Source organism: Bombina bombina, chromosome 2, assembly GCF_027579735.1.
Source record: "Bombina bombina isolate aBomBom1 chromosome 2, aBomBom1.pri, whole genome shotgun sequence".
Taxonomy (NCBI): Eukaryota; Metazoa; Chordata; class Amphibia; order Anura; family Bombinatoridae; genus Bombina; species Bombina bombina.
Window position 1 is genome coordinate 1,343,147,397 of NC_069500.1, and position 20,554 is coordinate 1,343,167,950.

Consider the following 20,554-nt stretch of genomic DNA (forward strand, 5'->3'; position numbering starts at 1 on the left):
CATGTCATATCCAGTCATTCGACCGAAACAAGAGGAGAAAGGAGAAACCATAGGGTGCAGTGGTGACTGGAGTATTAATTAAAATTTAGATCTGCCTTAAAAAAGATAGGGCGGGCCGTGGACTGAATACACTACAAGAGAAATAAATTTATCAGGTAAGCATAAATTATGTTTTCTCTTGTTAAGTGTATTCAGTCCACGGGTCATCCATTACTTATGGGATACCAATACCAAAGCTAAGTACACGGATGATGGGAGGGACAAGGCAGGAACTTAAACGGAAGGAACCACTGCCTGTAGAACCTTTCTCCCAAAAACAGCCTCCGAAGAAGCAAAAGTGTCAAATTTGTAAAATTTTGAAAAAGTGTGAAGCGAAGACCAAGTCGCAGCCTTGCAAATCTGTTCAACAGAGGCCTCATTCTTAAAGGCCCAGGTGGAAGCCACAGCTCTAGTGGAATGAGCTGTAATTCTTTCAGGGGGCTGCTGTCCAGCAGTCTCATAGGCTAAGCGTATTATGCTACAAAGCCAAAAGGAGAGAGAGGTTGCCGAAGCTTTTTGACCTCTCCTCTGCCCAGAGTAAACAACAAACAGTGAAGAAGTTTGACGAAAATCCTTAGTTGCCTGTAAATAAAATTTCAGGGCACGGACTACGTCCAGATTGTGCAAAAGTCGTTCCTTCTTTGAAGAAGGATTAGGACATAATGACGGAACAACAATCTCCTGATTGATATTCCTGTTAGAGACTACCTTAGGCAAAAACCCAGGTTTAGTACGCAGAACTACCTTGTCTGAATGGAAAATCAGATAAGGAGAATCACAATGTAAGGCGGATAACTCAGAGACTCTTCGAGCCGAGGAAATAGCCATCAAAAACAGAACTTTCCAAGATAAAAGTTTAATATCAATGGAATGAAGGGGTTCAAACGGAACTCCTTGAAGAACTTTAAGAACCAAGTTTAAACTCCACGGAGGAGCAACAGTTTTAAACACAGGCTTAATCCTAGCTAAGGCTTGACAAAAGGCCTGGACGTCTGGAACTTCTGCCAGACGCTTGTGCAAAAGAATAGACAGAGCAGAAATCTGTCCCTTTAAAGAACTAGCTGATAAGCCTTTTTCCAAACCCTCTTGGAGAAAAGACAATATCCTTGGAATCCTAACCTTACTCCATGAGTAACTCTTGGATTCGCACCAATACAGGTATTTACGCCATATCTTATGGTAGATTTTTCTGGTAACAGGCTTTCGTGCCTGTATCAAGGTATCAATAACTGACTCGGAGAAGCCACGCTTTGATAGGATCAAGCGTTCAATCTCCATGCAGTCAGTCTCAGAGAAATTAGATTTGGATGACTGAAAGGACCTTGTATTAGAAGGTCTTGCCTCAAAGGTAGAGTCCATGGTGGACAGGACGACATGTCCACTAGGTCTGCATACCAGGTCCTGCGTGGCCACGCGCTATCAGAATCACCGATGCTCTCTCCTGTTTGATCTTGGCAATCAGTCGAGGGAGCAGAGGAAACGGTGGAAACACATAAGCCATGTTGAAGAACCAAGGAGCTGCTAGAGCATCTATCAGGGTCGCTCCCGGGTCCCTGGATCTGGATCCGTAACGAGGAAGTTTGGCGTTCTGGCGAGACGCCATGAGATCCAGTTCTGGTTTGCCCTAACGAAAGACCAGTAGAGCAAATACCCCCGGATGAAAAGTCTGACAACTTAGAAAGTCCGCCTCCCAGTTCTCTACGCCTGGGATGTGGATCGCTGACAAGTGGCAAGAGTGAGACTCTGCCCAGCGAATTATCTTTGAGACTTCTAACATCGCTAGGGAGCTCCTGGTTCCCCCTTGATGGTTGATATAAGCCACAGTCGTGATGTTGTCCGACTGAAATCTGATGAACCTCAGTGTTGCTAACTGAGGCCAAGCTAGAAGAGCATTGAATATTGCTCTTAACTCCAGAATATTTATTGGGAGGAGTTTCTCCTCCTGAGTCCACGATCCCTGAGCCTTCAGGGAATTCCAGACTGCGCCCCAGCCTAGAAGGCTGGCATCTGTTGTTACAATCGTCCAATCTGGCCTGCGAAAGGTCATACCCTTGGACAGATGGACCCGAGATAGCCACCAGAGAAGAGAATCTCTGGTCACTTGATCCAGATTTAGTAGCGGGGACAAATCTGAGTAATCCCCATTCCACTGACCTAGCATGCACAATTGCAGCGGTCTGAGATGCAGGCGCGCAAATGGCACTATGTCCATTGCCGCTACCATTAAGCCGATTACTTCCATGCACTGAGCCACTGACGGGCGTGGAATGGAATGAAGGACACGGCAAGCATTTAAAAGTTTTGATAACCTGGCCTCCGTCAGGTAAATTTTCATTTCTACAGAATCTATCAGAGTCCCTAGGAAGGAGACTCTTGTGAGTGGTGATAGAGAACTCTTTTCCACGTTCACCTTCCACCCATGCGACTTCAGAAATGCCAGAACTATCTCTGTATGAGACTTGGCAATTTGAAAGCTTGACGCCTGTATCAGGATGTCGTCTAGATACGGAGCCACCGCTATGCCTCGCGGTCTTAGGACCGCCAGGAGAGAGCCCAGAACCTTTGTAAAGATTCTCGGGGCCGTAGCCAACCCGAAGGGGAGAGCTACAAATTGGTAATGCCTGTCTAGAAAGGCAAATCTTAGGAACCGATGATGATCTCTGTGAATCGGTATGTGAAGGTAGGCATCCTTTAAGTCCACTGTGGTCATGTACTGACCCTCTTGGATCATGGGTAGGATAGTCCGAATAGTTTCCATTTTGAATGATGGAACTCTTAGGAACTTGTTTAAGATCTTTAGGTCCAAAATTGGTCTGAAGGTACCCTCTTTCTTGGGAACCACGAACAGGTTTGAATAAAACCCCTGTCCTTGTTCCGTCCGCGGAACTGGGTGGATTACCCCCATTACTAGGAGGTCTTGTACGCAACGTAGGAATGCCTCTTTCTTTATCTGGTTTTCTGATAACCTTGAAAGGTGAAATCTCCCTTGAGGAGGAGAAGCCTTGAAGTCCAGAAGATATCCCTGAGATATGATTTCCAACGCCCAGGGATCCTGGACATCTCTTGCCCACGCCTGGACGAAGAGAAAAAGTCTGCCCCCCACTAGATCCGTTTCCGGATAGGGGGCCATCCCTTCATGCTGTCTTAGGGGCAGTAGCAGGTTTTCTGGCCTGCTTGCCCTTGTTCCAGGACTGGTTAGTTTTCCAGGCCTGTCTGTAACGGGCAACGGTTCCTTCCTGTTTTGGGGCGGAGGAAGTTGACGTTGCTCCTGCCTTGAAGTTTCGAAAGGCACGAAAATTAGACTGTTTGGCCTTTGATTTGGCCCTGTCCTGAGGAAGAGTATGACCCTTACCTCCAGTAATGTCAGCAATAATTTCTTTCAAGCCGGGCCCGAATAAGGTTTGCCCATTGAAAGGAATATTAAGCAATTTAGATTTAGAAGTTACATCAGCTGACCAGGATTTAAGCCATAACGCTCTGCGCGCCTGGATGGCAAATCCGGAGTTCTTAGCCGTTAGTTTAGTTAAATGTACAATGGCATCAGAAACAAATGCATTAGCTAGCTTAAGTGCTTTAAAGGATTACTTTCTGTTATAATTTTTAAGCCAAACAACTAACATATTAAAGTTAATAAACATTAATTAAAACCTACTGACCTATATTTTCTCCAAAACGAAGTTTCATAACGTTCTAAAAGTTATATCTTTTATTTGCCGATGATGTCACATTATCCTGCCCACTATTTTCAGCACTGCGTGTTCAAAATACTTAAACCAATCACTTTGTGTTTAGAGCGCCATTTTGAAACCTAGGTATTGTAAACGGATTGGTACAGAGCAAAGGATACCCACGGAGTGGGTTTGGAAAACAATTAAATTTGCAGACAAGATTTCTGATATACGGTAGAGATATGTTAATGAAATGCTATTGATAAAAAGCGTATTTGGGGTAGTTAGTTAGTAACAGGCATAGAAAATATTTACTTACAGTGGCCCTTTAAGCTTGTCCATAATTTCATCCAATGGAGCAGAGTGAATGGCCTCCTCTAGAGACTCAAACCAGAATGCCGCAGCAGCAGTGACAGTCGCAATGCATGCAAGGGGCTGTAAGATAAAACCTTGTTGAACAAACATTTTCTTAAGGTAACCTTCCAATTTTTTATCCATTGGATCCAAAAAAGCACAACTATCCTCCACCGGGATAGTGGTACGCTTAGCTAAAGTAGAAATTGCTCCCTCCACCTTAGGGACCGTCTGCCATAAGTCCCGTATAGTGGCGTCTATTGGAAACATTTTTCTAAATATAGGAGGTGGGGAAAAGGGCACACCAGGTCTATCCCACTCCTTGCTAATAATTTCTGTAAGCCTTTTAGGTATAGGAAAAACGTCAGTACACACCGGTACTGCATAATATCTATCCAGCCTACATAATTTCTCTGGAATTGCAACTGTGTTACAGTCATTCAGAGCCGCTAAAACCTCCCCTAGCAATACACGGAGGTTCTCAAGCTTAAATTTAAAATTAGAAATCTCTGAATCCGGTTTCCCAGGATTAGATCCGTCACCTACAGAATGAAGCTCTCCGTCCTCATGTTCTGCAAACTGTGACGCAGTATCGGACATGGCTCTTGTAGTACCAGCGCGCTCTATTCTTACCCCAGAGCAATCGCGCTTGCCTCTTAATTCTGGCAATTTAGATAATACTTCTGTCAGGGTATTATTCATAATAGTAGCCATGTCTTGTAAAGTGATTTGTATGGACGCCCCTGATGCACTTGGCGCCACAATATCACGCGCCTCCTGAGCGGGAGGCGAAGGTACTGACACGTGAGGAGAGTTAGTCGGCATAACTTCCCCCTCGTTGTCTGGTGATAATTCTTTTATAGATAAAGACTGACCTTTATTATTTAAAGTGAAATCAATACATTTAGTACACATATTTCTATGGGGCTCCACACTGGCCTTTAAACATAGTGAACAAAACGATTCATCTGTGTCAGACATGTTTAAACAGACTAGCAATAAAACTAGCAGACTTGGAAAACACTGTAAATAATTTTACAAGCAATAAAGAAAAACGCTACTGTGCCTTTAAGAAGCACCAAAAACTGTCACAGTTGAAATAACAATGAACCAAATCAGTTATAGCAACAAAATTTTCACAGTAAATGTATTAAGTTAGCAGAGCATTGCACCCACTTGCAAATGGATGATTAACCCCTTAACACCCAAAACGTTTCTTTATAAGCAGTAAAGAAAAAAACGTTTTTTAATACAGTCCAAAAACCACTGTCACAGGTCTGCTGTGACTGATTACCTCCCTCAAAATGACTTTTGAAGTCCCTTAAGCTCTCTGGAGACGACCTGGGTCATGCAGGAAGAAGCAGGAAGACTAAGCCTAAATTTTTACTGTGTCAAAAAAGCGCTAAAATAGGCCCCTCCTACTCAATATTACAACATAGGGAGTTTCAGTTAACTGTTTCTATGCAGAAAAACCGGTCAGCCATGTGGAAAAAAATTATGCCCCAATAAGTTTTATCACCAATGTACCTCACAAAATGATTAAACATGCCAGTAAAATCGTTTTAAACATCCTTTTGTTAAGGAGTATGTATCTCTATTGATAAGCCTGATACCAGTCTTCCTACTGCATTTAAGGCTTATAACATCACTTCAGTATTAATAGCATTTTCTCAGTCAAATTCCATTCCTTAGAAAATTACTTTACTGTACATATTTAAATCAGCCTGTTAACAGTCGCTTTCACTGTATTAAAAGGCTTTACTTACATTACATCGGTATCAGCAGTATTTTCTTAGGCCTAGATTTAGAGTTTGGCGTTAGCCGTGAAAACCAGCGTTAGAGGCTCCTAACGCTGGTTTTAGGCTACTGCCGGTATTTGGAGTCACTCAAAATAGGGTCTAACGCTCACTTTTCAGCCGCGACTTTTCTATACCGCAGATCCCCTTACGTCAATTGCGTATCCTATCTTTTCAATGGGATCTTCCTAACGCCGGTATTTAGAGTAATTTCTGAAGTGAGCGTTAGAGCTCTAACGACAAAACTCCAGCCGCAGGAAAAAAGCAGGAGTTAAGAGCTTTCTGGGCTAACGCCGGTTCATAAAGCTCTTAACTACTGTACCCTAAAGTACACTAACACCCATAAACTACCTATGCACCCCTAAACCGAGGTCCCCCCACATCGCCGCAACTCGATTACATTTTTTTAACCCCTAATCTGCCGACCGCCACCTACGTTATACTTATGTACCCCTAATCTGCTGCCCCTAACCCCGCCGACCCCTGTATTATATTTATTAACCCCTAACCTGCCCCCCACAACGTCGCCGCAAGCTACTTACAATAATTAACCCCTAATCTGCCGACCGCAAAGCGCCGCCACCTACGTTATCCTTATGTACCCCTAATCTGCTGCCCCTAACACCGCCGACCCCTATATTATATTTATTAACCCCTAATCTGCCCCCCTCAACGTCGCCGACACCTGCCTACACTTATTAACCCATAATCTGCCGAGCGGACCTGAGCGCTACTATAATAAAGTTATTAACCCCTAATCCGCCTCACTAACCCTATCATAAATAGTATTAACCCCTAATCTGCCCTCCCTAACATCGCCGACACCTAACTTCAATTATTAACCCCTAATCTGACGACCGGAGCTCATCGCTACTATAATAAATGGATTAACCCCTAAAGCTAAGTCTAACCCTAACACTAACACCCCCCTAACTTAAATATAATTTAAATCTAACGAAATTAATTAACTCTTATTAAATAAATTATTCCTATTTAAAGCTAAATACTTACCTGTAAAATTAATCCTAATATAGCTACAATATAAATTATAATTATATTGTAGCTATTTTAGGATTAATATTTATTTTACAGGCAACTTTGTAATTATTTTAACCAGGTACAATAGCTATTAAATAGTTAAGAACTATTTAATAGTTACCTAGTTAAAATAATAACATAATTACCTGTAAAATAAGTCCTAACCTAAGTTATAATTAAACCTAACACTACCCTATCAATAAATTAATTAAATAAAATACCTACAATTAGCTACAATAAAACCTAACACTACACTATCAATAAATAAATTAAATACAATACCTACAAATAACTACAATTACATAAACTAACTAAAGTACAAAAAATAAAAAAGAACTAAGTTACAAAAAATAAAAAAATATTTACAAACATAAGAAAAATATTACAACAATTTTAAACTAATTACACCTACTCTAAGCCCCCTAATAAAATAACAAAGACCCCCAAAATAAAAAAATGCCCTACCCTATTCTAAATTAATAAATTTAAAAGCTCTTTTACCTTACCAGCCCTGAACAGGGCCCTTTGCGGGGCATGCCCCAAGAAATTCAGCTCTTTTGCCTGTAAAAAAAAACATACAATACCCCCCCCCCAACATTACAACCCACCACCCACATACCCCTAATCTAACCCAAACCCCCCTTAAATAAACCTAACACTAAGCCCCTGAAGATCATCCTACCTTGTCTTCACCATACCAGGTTCACCGATCGGTCCAGAAGAGCTCCTCCGATGTCCTGATCCAAGCCCAAGCGGGGGGCTGAAGAGGTCCATGATCCGGCTGAAGTCTTCATCCAAGCGGGCCAGAAGAGGTCTTCCATCCGATTGAAGTCTTCATCCAAGCGGCATCCATCCGGAGCGAAGCGGCAGCATCCTGAAGACCTCCACCGCGGAACATCCATCCTGGCCGACGACTGAACGACGAATGACGGTTCCTTTAAATGACGTCACCAAAGATGGCGTCCCTCGAATTCCGATTGGCTGATAGGATTCTATCAGCCAATCGGAATTAAGGTAGGAATATTCTGATTGGCTGATGGAATCAGCCAATCAGAATCAAGTTCAATCCGATTGGCTGATCCAATCAGCCAATCAGATTGAGCTTGCATTCTATTGGCTGTTCCGATCAGCCAATAGAATGCGAGCTCTATCTGATTGGCTGATTTTACAGGTAATTTTGTTATTATTTTAACTAGGTAACTATTAAATAGTTCTTAACTATTTAATAGCTATTGTACCTGGTTAAAATAATTACAAAGTTGCCTGTAAAATAAATATAAATCCTAAAATAGCTACAATATAATTATAATTTATATTGTAGCTATATTAGGATTAATTTTACAGGTAAGTATTTAGCTTTAAATAGGAATAATTTATTTAATAAGAGATAATTAATTTCGTTAGATTTAAATTATATTTAATTTAGGGGGGTGTTAGTGTTAGGGTTAGACTTAGCTTTAGGGGTTAATACATTTATTAGAATAGCGGTGAGCTCCGGTCGGCAGATTAGGGGTTAATAATTGAAGTTAGGTGTCGACGATGTTAGGGAGGGCAGATTAGGGGTTAATACTATTTATGATAGGGTTAGTGAGGCGGATTAGGGGTTAATAACTTTATTATAGTAGCGCTCGGGTCCGCTCGGCAGATTAGGGGTTAATAAGTGTAGGCAGGTGTCGGCGACGTTGAGGGGGCAGATTAGGGGTTAATAAATATAATATAGGGGTCGGCGGTGTTAGGGGCAGCAGATTAGGGGTACATAAGGATAACGTAGGTGGCGGCGCTTTGCAGTCGGCAGATTAGGGGTTAATTATTGTAAGTAGCTGGCGGCGGCGTTGTGGGGGGCAGGTTAGGGGTTAATAAATATAATATAGGGGTCGGCGGTGTTAGGGGCAGCAGATTAGGGGTACATAGGGATAATGTAAGTTGCGGCGGTTTACGGAGCGGAAGATTAGGGGTTAATAATATAATGCAGGGGTCAGCGATAGCGGGGGCGGCAGATTAGGGGTTAATAAGTGTAAGGTTAGGGGTGTTTAGACTCGGGGTATATGTTAGAGTGTTAGGTGCAGACGTAGGAAGTGTTTCCCCATAGGAAACAATGGGGCTGCGTTAGGAGCTGAACGCTGCTTTTTTGCAGGTGTTAGGTTTTTTTTCAGCTCAAACAGCCCCATTGTTTCCTATGGGGGAATCGTGCACGAGCACGTTTTTGAGGCTGGCCGCGTCCGTAAGCAACTCTGGTATCGAGAGTTGCATTTGCGGTAAAAATGCTCTACGCTCCTTTTTTGGAGCCTAACGTAGCATTTTTTTTGAACTCTCGATACCAGAGTTAATTTTATGGTGCGGCCAGAAAAAAGCCCGCGTAGCGTTAACAGCCCATCTACCGCCAAACTCCAAATCTAGGCCTTAGTCAATTCCATTCCTTAGAAAAATAATTTACTGCACATACCTTGTTTGCAGGATTCCCCACACGCTATTCCCTTTCTGAAGTTACCCCACTCCTCAGAATGTGCGAGAACAGCCAGTGGATCTTAGTTACTTCTGCTAAGATCATAGAAAACGTAGGCAGATTCTTCTTCCAAATACTGCCTGAGAACAAACAGCACACTCCGGTGCCATTTAAAATAACAAACTTTTGATTGAAGAAATAAACTAAGTATAAAAACACCACAGACCTCTCACAACCTCCTATCTAGTTGAGTTGCAAGAGAATGACTGGGTATGACATGTGAGGGGAGGAGCTATATAGCTGCTTGGGTGATCCTCTTGCAACTTCCTGTTGGGAAGGGGAATATATCCCATAAGTAATGGATGACCCGTGGACTGAATACACTTAACAAGAGAAAGAAATATTTGGGGGGTTTTGCCCTTTTAAAAATAGGCATTTTTTATTTTATTATTTTTTTTTATTGTTGTGCTGCATATTTCTTAAAACACATTTATTGTTTGTAAAGCATTTTAAATTATGTGTGTGTATTAAACACACACACTCAAAGTGGTTTCTGTATGTATTTCTTATTGAATATAATGTATACATGTAGAAAATAGAAGCATTTCTAGTAATTGGGGAAAATAAAACTGGCTGATATGTTTAAAAAACATTTATAAAATGATGCAGTTCCTTTGAAAATATTTTAATATTTAAAAAAAAAATATCATAGACAATTCATTTTGTCCTGAAAAATGGTACATCATATATTTCAGTTAAAGAGACAATACTCCAAAAAATGTCTTTCTTTCATCTTAAAGGGCCACTAAACCCAAAATCTTTCTTTCATGATTCAGATAGAGAATACAAATTTAAACAACATTACAATTTACATCTATTATTTATTTTGCTTCATTTTTTAGTTATCCTTAGTTGAAGAAAAAGCAATGCACATGGGTGAGCCAATCACATGAGGCTTCTATGTGCAGCAACCAATCAGCAGCTACTGAGCATATCTAGATATGCTTTTCAGTGAAGAATATCAAGAGAATAAAACAAATGAGATAATAGAAGTAAATTAGAAAGATGTTTAAAATTGCATTTTCTTTCTAAATCATGAAAGAAAAAATGTGGGTTTCATGTCCCTTTAATACATTTTTTCACAATGTCTAAAAAATTATTTAAAAAAAATAACTTATTATGTAGAAGTTGTTCCTATCAGCCAGTTGCACATAAACATGCACTTAGTTTTATTTTGAATAGTTTTTACAGAACCTTTTTCAGGCTCAAATAAATATATATATTTAATTATATATCTATTTTTATATTATATATAAAATGTTAATTGCTGCTCTTAAATACATAGGTAATATGTCCCTTTAAAAGCATGTTCTAACTGTAAAATATTATTTCATGATAGAGTGCAAACTACCCCTGGTCCTCAAGGGCTTTATTGGAGAATGATCTAACATTATCTAATTAGTTTTCATTTAAAATGTTGCCTGGTTACTATAATAGTTTGATTGCTAAACCTGTTGATGAAATGTTTTAATCCTTATTATCACTGCCAGAGCTGTCAGCCTATAGTCTGATGCTTTTCCTCCAGGTCACACAAAACAAACTAGCGGCATTATAACTATGGTAACAGGGGGAAAGGTCCTGGGTGTGCACCAAGCAGCACTCCCACCTCTGACAGCTCACACACTCTTGATTCACAAGGGTTAGGCTGCAGCACTTGTCTGCCTAAGCTGATCTGTGATTGGTACTGAGAAAACATGCTAGACCAATCCCAGCTAAGCACTGGATGTTAGTGGCTGACATGGCACACTAAACAGGATGTACATAGCTGCCTTATAGAGAGCAGGTAAAGACTTTATGGGGACATAGTTACTGATTGTTTTTGGCCAGGTAAGGGCAGACTTTATAGGGACATTGTTACTAAATATGTTTGACAACATAAATCTTTATTTCTGGTGTTTTGTATTTGTTTTTACAGATAGATATACATATTTGTATTTGTGTGTGCTCTCTCTCTCACACACTCTCTCCTGAAACATATCACTTTAGTTTAATAATGAGACAATGATGTTACAGTCTGGAAATAAAACATTACTTGTCTACCATTAATTACTTTCCAATGCTTGCAGGTCTAAGGTCTTCTGGAAATACTAAAGCCCCCTCCATCCTATACATGCATGGTGCTGGCAGACAAGGGGTACGTGGAGTTTGTATCTGTGAGCTGTCATGGAGAGCCCAGCTGTTACTTTTACATTAGCCTACTTGGTATTCACTGTATGTTTTGTGTTCACTCCCAATGAGTTCCACTCTGCTGGTATCACTGTGCAGAATCTGCTATCTGGCTGGCTGGGGAGTGAGGATGTATCCTTTATACATTACCATATCAGGAGGACCACGGCCACTGCTCTGGTGCATTGCCTGCTACCCTTGGGTGAGTAAGGGTCTCCCTGTACATCCTGCCTTCTCCAGCTGGATAAGTGAGCCCTAGCTGCTCCTTCTGTGTGAATGAGCATTTTTTCCCCCAGTTTTTCCCCCCTTGGGTGAGTGGTTGCTGTCTGCTACTGCATCTCTGCATGAGGGCACCTGTTACTCCCTGTGTGCTGACCCTTTACAATATGATCTGTTAACCCCATTACCTCTCTGCATAAGTAAAGCCCTCTGCTATTAAAGACACTTGTTATTCCATGCCAGCTGGCTCTTCGTGAGTGAGGGCATCTAGTGTCCCCTGCTGCCTATGAGTGTAGGACAGCATCTTCTACCACCTGCCTACTTCCCCTGGATGACACAGATTGCACTGTAATGCTGCAAACAGAGTGAACTAATCATAACAAAATGGTGCCAGTCACTTTTCTCGCAATCTCACGATGATTACAGCACTGTTTCAAAATCACTGGAGGATGAACTTCAGCTCCACAAAGCGCTGTATTAGCGAAACGCTGGAAAGTGAAGCGCTGTAAAGTGAGGTATACCTGTGTGTGTGTATATATATATATATATATATATATATATATATATATATATATATATATATATATATATATATTGGTGTATATATATATATATATATATATATATATATATTGGTATATCATGAATAAATATCTATTTAGAAATACTTAGAACATTTCCCTATGTGCAGAATGCCCCTGTTTTAATAGTATTTTTAAAAAACCGGGCACTGATTCATGAAAATTTACATTCACTTTAACTGCAACGGGCTCCAATGCACTTATGTATAGTATCCCACAAACGTGAGTACACCCTTCACATTTTTGTAAATATTTTATTATATCTTTTCATGTGACAACACTGAAGAAATGACACTTTGCTATAATGTAAAGTAGTGAGTGTACAGCCTGTATAACTGTCAATTTGCTGTCCCCTCAAAAATAACTCAACACACAGCCATTAATGTCTAAACCGTTGGCAACAAAAGTGAGCACACCCCTAAGTGGAAATGTCCAAATTGTCAATGTTTTGTGTGGCCACCATTATTTTCCAGCACTGCCTTAACCCTCTTGGGCATTTAGTTCACCAGAGCTTTACAGGTTGCCACTGGAGTACTCTTCGACTCCTCCATGACGACATCACAGAGCTGGTGGATGTTAGAGACCTTGCGCTCCCTTACCTTCCGTTTGACGATGCCCCACAGATGCTCAATAGGGTTTAGGTCTGGAGACATGCTTGGCCAGTCCATCACCTTTACCCTCGGCTTCCTTAGCAAGGCAGTTGTCGTCTTGGAGGTATGTTTGGGATCGTTATCATGTTGGAATACTGCCCTGCGTCCCAGTCTCTGAAGGGAGGGGATCCTGCTCTGCTTCAGTATGTCACAGTACATGTTGGCATTTCCCTCAATGAACTGCAGCTCCCCAGTGCCGGCAGCACTTATGCAGACCCAGACCATGACACTCCCACCACCATGCTTGACTGGCAAGACACACTTGTCTTTGTACTCCTCACCTGGTTGCCGCCACACACGCTTGATACATCTGAACCAAATAAGTCTTGGTCTCATCGGACCACAGGACATGGTTCCAGTAATCCATGTCCTTAGTCTGCTTGTCTTCAGCAAACTGTTTGTGGCTTTCTTGTGCATCATCTTTAGAAGAGGCTTCCTTCTGGGACAACAGCCATGCAGACCAATTTGATGCATTGTGCAGTGTATGGTCTGAGAACTGACAGGCTGACCCCCCACCCCTTCAACCTCTGCAGCAATGCTGGCAGAACTCATACGTCTATTTCCCAAAGACAACCTCTGGATATGACGCTGAGCACGTGCACACAACTTCTTTAGTCGACCATGGCGAGGCCTGTTCTGAGTGGAACCTGTCCTGTGAAACCACTGTATGGTCTTGCCCACCGTGCTGCAGCTCAGTTTCAGGTTCTTGGCAATCTTCTTATAGCCTTGTCCATCTTTATGTAGAGCAACAATTCTTTTTTTTCAGACCCTTAGAGAGTTCTTTGCCATGTTGAACTTCCAGTGACCAGTATGAGGGAATGTAAGAGCGATAACACCAAATTTAACACACCTGCTCCCCATTCACACCTGAGACCTTGTAACACTAACGAGTCACATGACACCGGGGAGGGAAAATGGCTAATTGGGCACAAGTTGGACATTTCAACTTAGGGGTGTACTCACTTTTGTTGCCAATGGTTTAGACATTAATGGCTGTGTGTTGAGTTATTTTGAGGGGACAGCAAATTTACACTGTTATACGGGCTGCACACTCACTACTTTACATTGTAGCAAAGTGTTACTTCTTCAGTGTTGTCACATGAAAAGATATAATAAAATATTTACAAAAATGTGAGGGGTGTACTCACTTTTGTGGGATACTGTATATGTCAATGTGTGTGTACATATGTGTATATATTTGTGTATATACAAATGTTTATATATATATATATATATATATATTTATATATTGTTCAAAAGAGCACTCTCACCTTAGTAACAACTGCCAGGGTGCCAACAGTTAAATATAACAAGTGGAAGAAGGCACTCTCTGGTCTTTTCAAGTGTACTTTATTTGAAAAAGCGTGACATTTCGGGGGGACACTCCCTTTTCTCACACTCCCTGAGGAAGGGGAGTGTGTCCCCGAAACGTCACGCTTTTTTAAAATAAACTACACTTAAAAAGATAGATATATATTACAGTCAGTCCAGCAATTCCTCTCTGAACAAGGAACATAGCAATCCCAGATGATCGTTTCGGCCTTCATTGGGCCTTGTCAGTGAGGTGTAGCCACCTACACAGTTGTTTGTTCCTGTGAGTGCACATCTCTCTCTGTGTGTGTATATATATATATATAAATATAATCTATATACAGACATATACATATTTAAATATGTATGTATCTCTGTTAAAGCTCATTGCAGCCCTTTTTTGTTTTTCTAACACCTAAGATCTCATATCTTTGAGCCTTTATAACTTTTTTTGTGCAATATTTTTTTTAATAATTTTATTAGATAGTGTTATTATGAGTGTAACTGTACTTTGTAATGTATTTTTTATATGTTTTGTGACACTTTTTTGTTTCACAAAAGTTAGCCAGTGCTCTGAGGTTGCGGTAATCATTCTAGTGTATATCGTGATTGTGCTCACGCTTTCGCATTTACTTTCAACTTGTAATACGAGCGCAATTGAACTTGCAGGCATTTGAACGCGAAAACCCGATATCGCTCATGCGCAAACTATAGCACTCCACTTGTAAGCTGGTTCTGAACGGTTACAACTCACCATGCTCTTTTTTTTTTTTCTTTTGTGCCTGTAGCTATTTTCAGAGCCGTTCTCTAATTTTAACCCTTTACAGGTGCTGGTTGGTGAATCTCCATATCTTTCTACTGATGGATGCCATCTTGGAACATGTATTCTTGCATCCTGTAATAGAATCAGCGCATATTCACAGATTAGTGATGTTGCCTGCTTTTTCACAGATGTATTTTGCACTTCCCTTAGCTTCCTTAACAATGAAAGGAAGCTTTACATTTTCTTATTACATTTTTTTTTTTTTTTTAAAACAGTTTAAAAGTTACATACCAAATATAAAAAAGGCCTCAGGAATAATAGAAAGCAATTCAGCCACTGAAAACATGTCCAGTCTCCACTCTGTATTGTGCATTATACATCTTGTGAAAAAGACAGTACTGATGTCAGGGGCAGATTAAGACCAATCAGGGCCTGGGCAAAAATTTGGGAAGGTCCCCCACTGTCTTACACTGACCCAAATGTATTCAAATTTATGCATATGAACATGGTAGCCTTCAGGTCCTAACCCCAGACTCCATGGCCCTCACAGCAACAGACCTCCAACAAGTCCCCCCACACTCTAGGGCCCCCTGAGCAACAATCTCCACATCCTGGCACAAGACCCCCACTCTGGGCCAGGGACCCCACTAAACCCACACTTAACTGCTTAGTTACTAATAGGGCAGCTGTCAGTCCTAGTTTAAGCTGCACACCAGAAGCCATGGGTTTGCTATTTGTGGGCCCCCCGACATGCTGGGCCCTTGGCACAGTTCTTATTTGCCCGGCTGATCAGTTTGCCCCGACTGATGCTGATCTGTGAGTGTTTCACAGAGTGCAAGAATACCTAAGATATAAGCTGAAGATGTTGAGCGTTACTAACTGGCACTTGTAGCAGATTACAACTAGAGAACTGAAGGCACATGAAGAAAACAATAGCAGGTTGTGTTATTGTAGTTGTACCCAGCAGGATATAAAGTTTTCACTCTCATTAAACAAGGAAGTGTCGTTGAGCAGATGATGCCCAGTTTCTTCATGTGGGAAGAAGTCTACATTGAACCACATGAATATAATGTGGCTGTCCAAAAGTATTTTTTGCCGAATTTAACAACCATATAAAAAGTGTCAAAATTACACTAACTAATTGCGCAAATAATCATTTACCATTTTCTCATACATGCAATTCATCTTTTCTTTTTTAGGATACTACATAGGGATGTGTTTTGCAGCCCCAGAAAAAGAGCTTTACTATTTCTACAAAGTCAGTGATGGCTGGAAAGCATTCGTTTTGCTTGCTGTTATATTACCAGCATTTACAAGCATATTAGCATTTTACTGGTCCCAGAAGAAATGGAGTAAACACCCCATTGCACGGACATTGGCTCATCATGCTCTTCCTTATTCAGACTGGAGAGTTGTAGCATCTTCAATCAATACAGAGTTCAGGAGAATTGACAAGTTTGCAACGGGGGCCCCTGGAGCCCGAGTGATTGTCACAGATACATGGGTTATGAAAGTGACAACATACAGGGTCTATGTTGCTCAGCAGCAGGACATTCATCTGACAGTGACTGACTCAAGGCAACATGAGCTGTCTCCAGACTCAAACACTCCGGTTCAATACATCACAATACGAGTAGCCAGCATTAATCCAAAAGTGAAACCTTTTGATATCAGGTAAAATATACGTGTAAACTAGTAGTATATAGCACAAAAATGCTCATTTTCTCACCCACCTGAAACCTATGAATTGTATCAGCCCAGGAAAGATAAACATAGACCAAATACAAGCTTTTCCCTCTGGCAGCTGACAGTCGAGTGGATGAGACATATGGGTTGGCAAACTATGGCCTAGATTACGAGTGGAGTGCAAAATTGCTCTTTTGCGAGCGCGATATTTGTGCTCCACTCATAATACCAGAGCACGCAAATGTGCCGTGGTATTATAAGTATAGCGCAATGCAAACGTGACGTTGCATTCGCATTGCATGGAAGCTTTGAGCTCACAAGAGCGCACTTCCATAGGCTCCAATGGGAGCCTCGTTCTCATGCTGATATTCACGTCAGAGAACCTAGCACAGCGAAGGGGGTAAGTCGTGCATCGATGGGCAGCAAAGTTTAAATATATATGCATATAATATATACACATATTAACACATAAATATATATGTATATAACCATGTAAATGCACTTTTCAATGCGTTTTTTTTTTTCTATCACCCCACATCCCCTCACTTTAACCCCTTACAACTGCTTCATGCAGTTATTAAAAAAATAAAGATGCTCATTTTTGTTTAAATAAATAAACAATACACTTTATTAAGGGGGCAATTGGGAGACATTTTTTTAATTAACCAGAGGTCTGACCTCTGGTTAATTTTCCAAGAGCAAAGTGCTACCGTGAGCTCGCCGTAGCATTAACCAGCCACTTGTAATGGCTGGTTATTTATTGTGTGCGTGTAAATGGGCAAATTTACCCATTTACGGGCACACAATAAATTAGAGCTTCACTTGGAATGTAGCCCTATGTGTTGCATATAGAGAGAGGTAACAGAGTTACAAAAGTAAGATATTTAGCTTCAATTCTACACATCATACAGCCATATAATGCAAGAAAGCAGGTTATGGAGCCATTTAGTCCCCAGGGAAACCATAGTAAAATATTTATTATGATTTAGAATCAAACATTATAAGGAATTGGGAGCAAGATAAAAAGTACTTCAGGGCAACTTTATTCAGGATATCAAATATTCTTGATGACAGGCTTCCTGTGTGAATGTATGTGTGTGACAGAATACTTCAGTTCCCGCAGGGGGGGTGTTTGAAAGCTCATTGACTCCACTTTAAAACAAGTGCTTTTATTTACCCTTTTGTTTTGTATATAAAAAGAGATTTCAGGGCAATAGTTAGCTAATGTGTTTGTGTTAGTGACATAAATTACCATTGTTATTCATTGGAAAAAATACACTACACATATGTGGGACAACAAGATTTTATTGCAGACATTTTGTACATATGGGAACAGAGACCTACTCACTGACACAGTGTGACATATAACAATATAACACTCTATACCTCTTACTCCATGTAATGAAATGAAAATATATGCGTTGATAGAATTGTCAGAATTTATATCAAGTGTATAGACAGTGTGTAACCCCCCCTCAGTAGATGTACCTCTATATGAAGTAATTAATTGCTTATGTACAATTGACTGTAACCATGATATCAGTAAGATAAGACTGGTGGCTTGGATCTAGATAATAGTAATCACTCGAACTGTCTGCCTACATACATGTGAATATGCTACTGTAATGTGTCTAATAGTTTGTAATGTTACCCCTCTTGGATATTTGTTTGAAAACTTAATAAAATAGTTGATTACAAAAAATTACCATTGTTATAAAGGGGAATGCAGGAAAATTTTTGAAACGGCTCAAACAAAAAAGCAAATAACAAATCAGTGCATGCCAGGGGTGTATTTTGGTTTAGTACATATATATTCATACGCACGCACACAAACACACCCACATACATATATATTCATACGCACGCACACAAACACACCCACATACATATATATTCATACGCACGCACACAAACACACCCACATACATATATATTCATATGCACGCACGCACACAAACACATACATACATATATATTCATACGCACGCACACAAACACACCCACATACATATATATTCGCACGCACACACACAAACACACATACATACATATATATTCATACGCACGCACACACACCCACCCACCCACATACATATATATTCATACGCACATACATATATAGTCCTGTTTCATGTACTCAGAACCTATTGTAACTTTTCTTAACTTGCCCTTGTGCTCCGTTATATGCATATAGAAAATTCCAAAGAATTCTGACACTCACAGCTCATGCACAATGGCGCTCTTACATGCTCACAGCTCCACACATACAGAATACCAGGTGGTGGGCAGTTTATGGTTTGGGGGGGGCAGCAAAAATGTTGGGTCGTGATCCACAGCAGGGTTATCTTGGCAGTTTAGAAACCCTGGTCTACATTGAATGTATTTGCAACAATAACAAAAACATTTGCAGAAATAAAAGCAGCTCCAATAAAAAGCACTCAACATTTTTTATTCAAGCTTATAGTGCTCTTGAGAAAAATGTCAGGGATCGATGAAACACATTGAGCGCTTTTTACTGGAACTGCTTTTATACTAATAAATAGTTTTATCGACCATGCAGGAGTTTAATTTTGTTGCAAATAAATTCAACGCAGACAACATACTTCTGGGTGTATTTTCCTTTTGGTGTGTGTCTTGGTTTTATTGGCTCACAAAGTGCGTCATACTGTTTGTCAGAGACCAGAAGAAATTCCAGTAACATAGACATTTCTAAACAAAATTAGAGTTTTGAGAGCTTATAAAACATAGTTGGAATGCTAAATTTATATTATCATTTTATAAAGAAAAACTTTAAGTTCTCTTTAAGATATTTAAAAAAAAAAAAAAAATGTTTTTCAGGTTGAATTCTACAGAGTATGGGGAACTGAGAGAGAAGCTTCATGCCCCCATCCGTAATGCTGCTAATGTTGTGATTCACCAGACACTCAGTGACCTGTTTCTGGAGACCTTCAGATCTCTGGTTGAAACAAATCATTATTATGAGCTGCCGAGCAATCAGGTGAGATCCTTTACACATGCTCATTACACATCACTAAAAGCAATGAAAGCTAATAAAAGAAGTCTTTATATGGAATATATTTCAATCAACACAATGAGGCCTATTTATCAAAGGACTTGCGGACCTGATCCGACAGTGCGGATCAGGTCCGCAAGACCTCGCTGAATGCGGAGAGCGATACACTCTCCCTATTCAGCATTGCACCAGCAGCTCACAAGAGCTGCTGGTGCAACGCCGCCCCCTGCAGACTCGCGGCTAATCGGCCGTCAGCAGGGAGGTGTCAATCAACCCGATCGTACTCGATCGGGTTGAATTGTGGCGATTCCTGTCCGCCTGCTCAGAGCCGGCAGACAGGTTATGGAGCAGCGGTCTTTAGACTATACACACTATATATTCAAAAAAGCTAAATTTAAAGAGACATGTTTACTTTCTAAAATGAGTGGATTTTAAAAGTGTTAAAACTAGCTACATATGTTTAGCAATACATTTTACACATTTACATTATGCTTCAGCTTAGTACAGTTTGGTGCGCATCATTGTGGGTGTAGTGGACTCAACAGAGCTCTGTGTACATATGCGCAGGAACACACACATGCGCCATGGAATCTTATGTTCTTAAGTCTGACAACAGAGTATAAGTTAAAGGGACATGAAACCCACATTTCCATCTTAATGGGAGGAGAGTCCACTGCTTCATTCATTACTTGTGGGAATTAAGAACCTGGCCACCAGGAGGAGGCAAAGACACCCCAGCCAAAGGCTTAAATACCTTCCCCACTCCC

At 40.6% G+C, this 20,554-nt stretch overlaps 1 protein-coding gene across 2 annotated transcripts in view; it reads left to right on the forward strand.

Moving 5' to 3' along the window:
* The first annotated feature begins 11,105 nt into the window (after window positions 1–11,105).
* TMEM129 (transmembrane protein 129, E3 ubiquitin ligase) overlaps window positions 11,106–20,554 on the forward strand; it is a 32,250-nt gene continuing 22,801 nt past the window's right edge. For both annotated transcript variants that reach the window (XM_053704232.1, XM_053704231.1), the window contains exons 1-4: window positions 11,106–11,181; window positions 11,465–11,766; window positions 16,288–16,762; window positions 19,613–19,772. In XM_053704232.1, coding sequence (XP_053560207.1) covers window positions 11,562–11,766; window positions 16,288–16,762; window positions 19,613–19,772 — 840 coding nt within the window. In that variant the 5' untranslated portion in view covers window positions 11,106–11,181; window positions 11,465–11,561. The remainder of the gene's footprint in view (window positions 11,182–11,464; window positions 11,767–16,287; window positions 16,763–19,612; window positions 19,773–20,554) is intronic.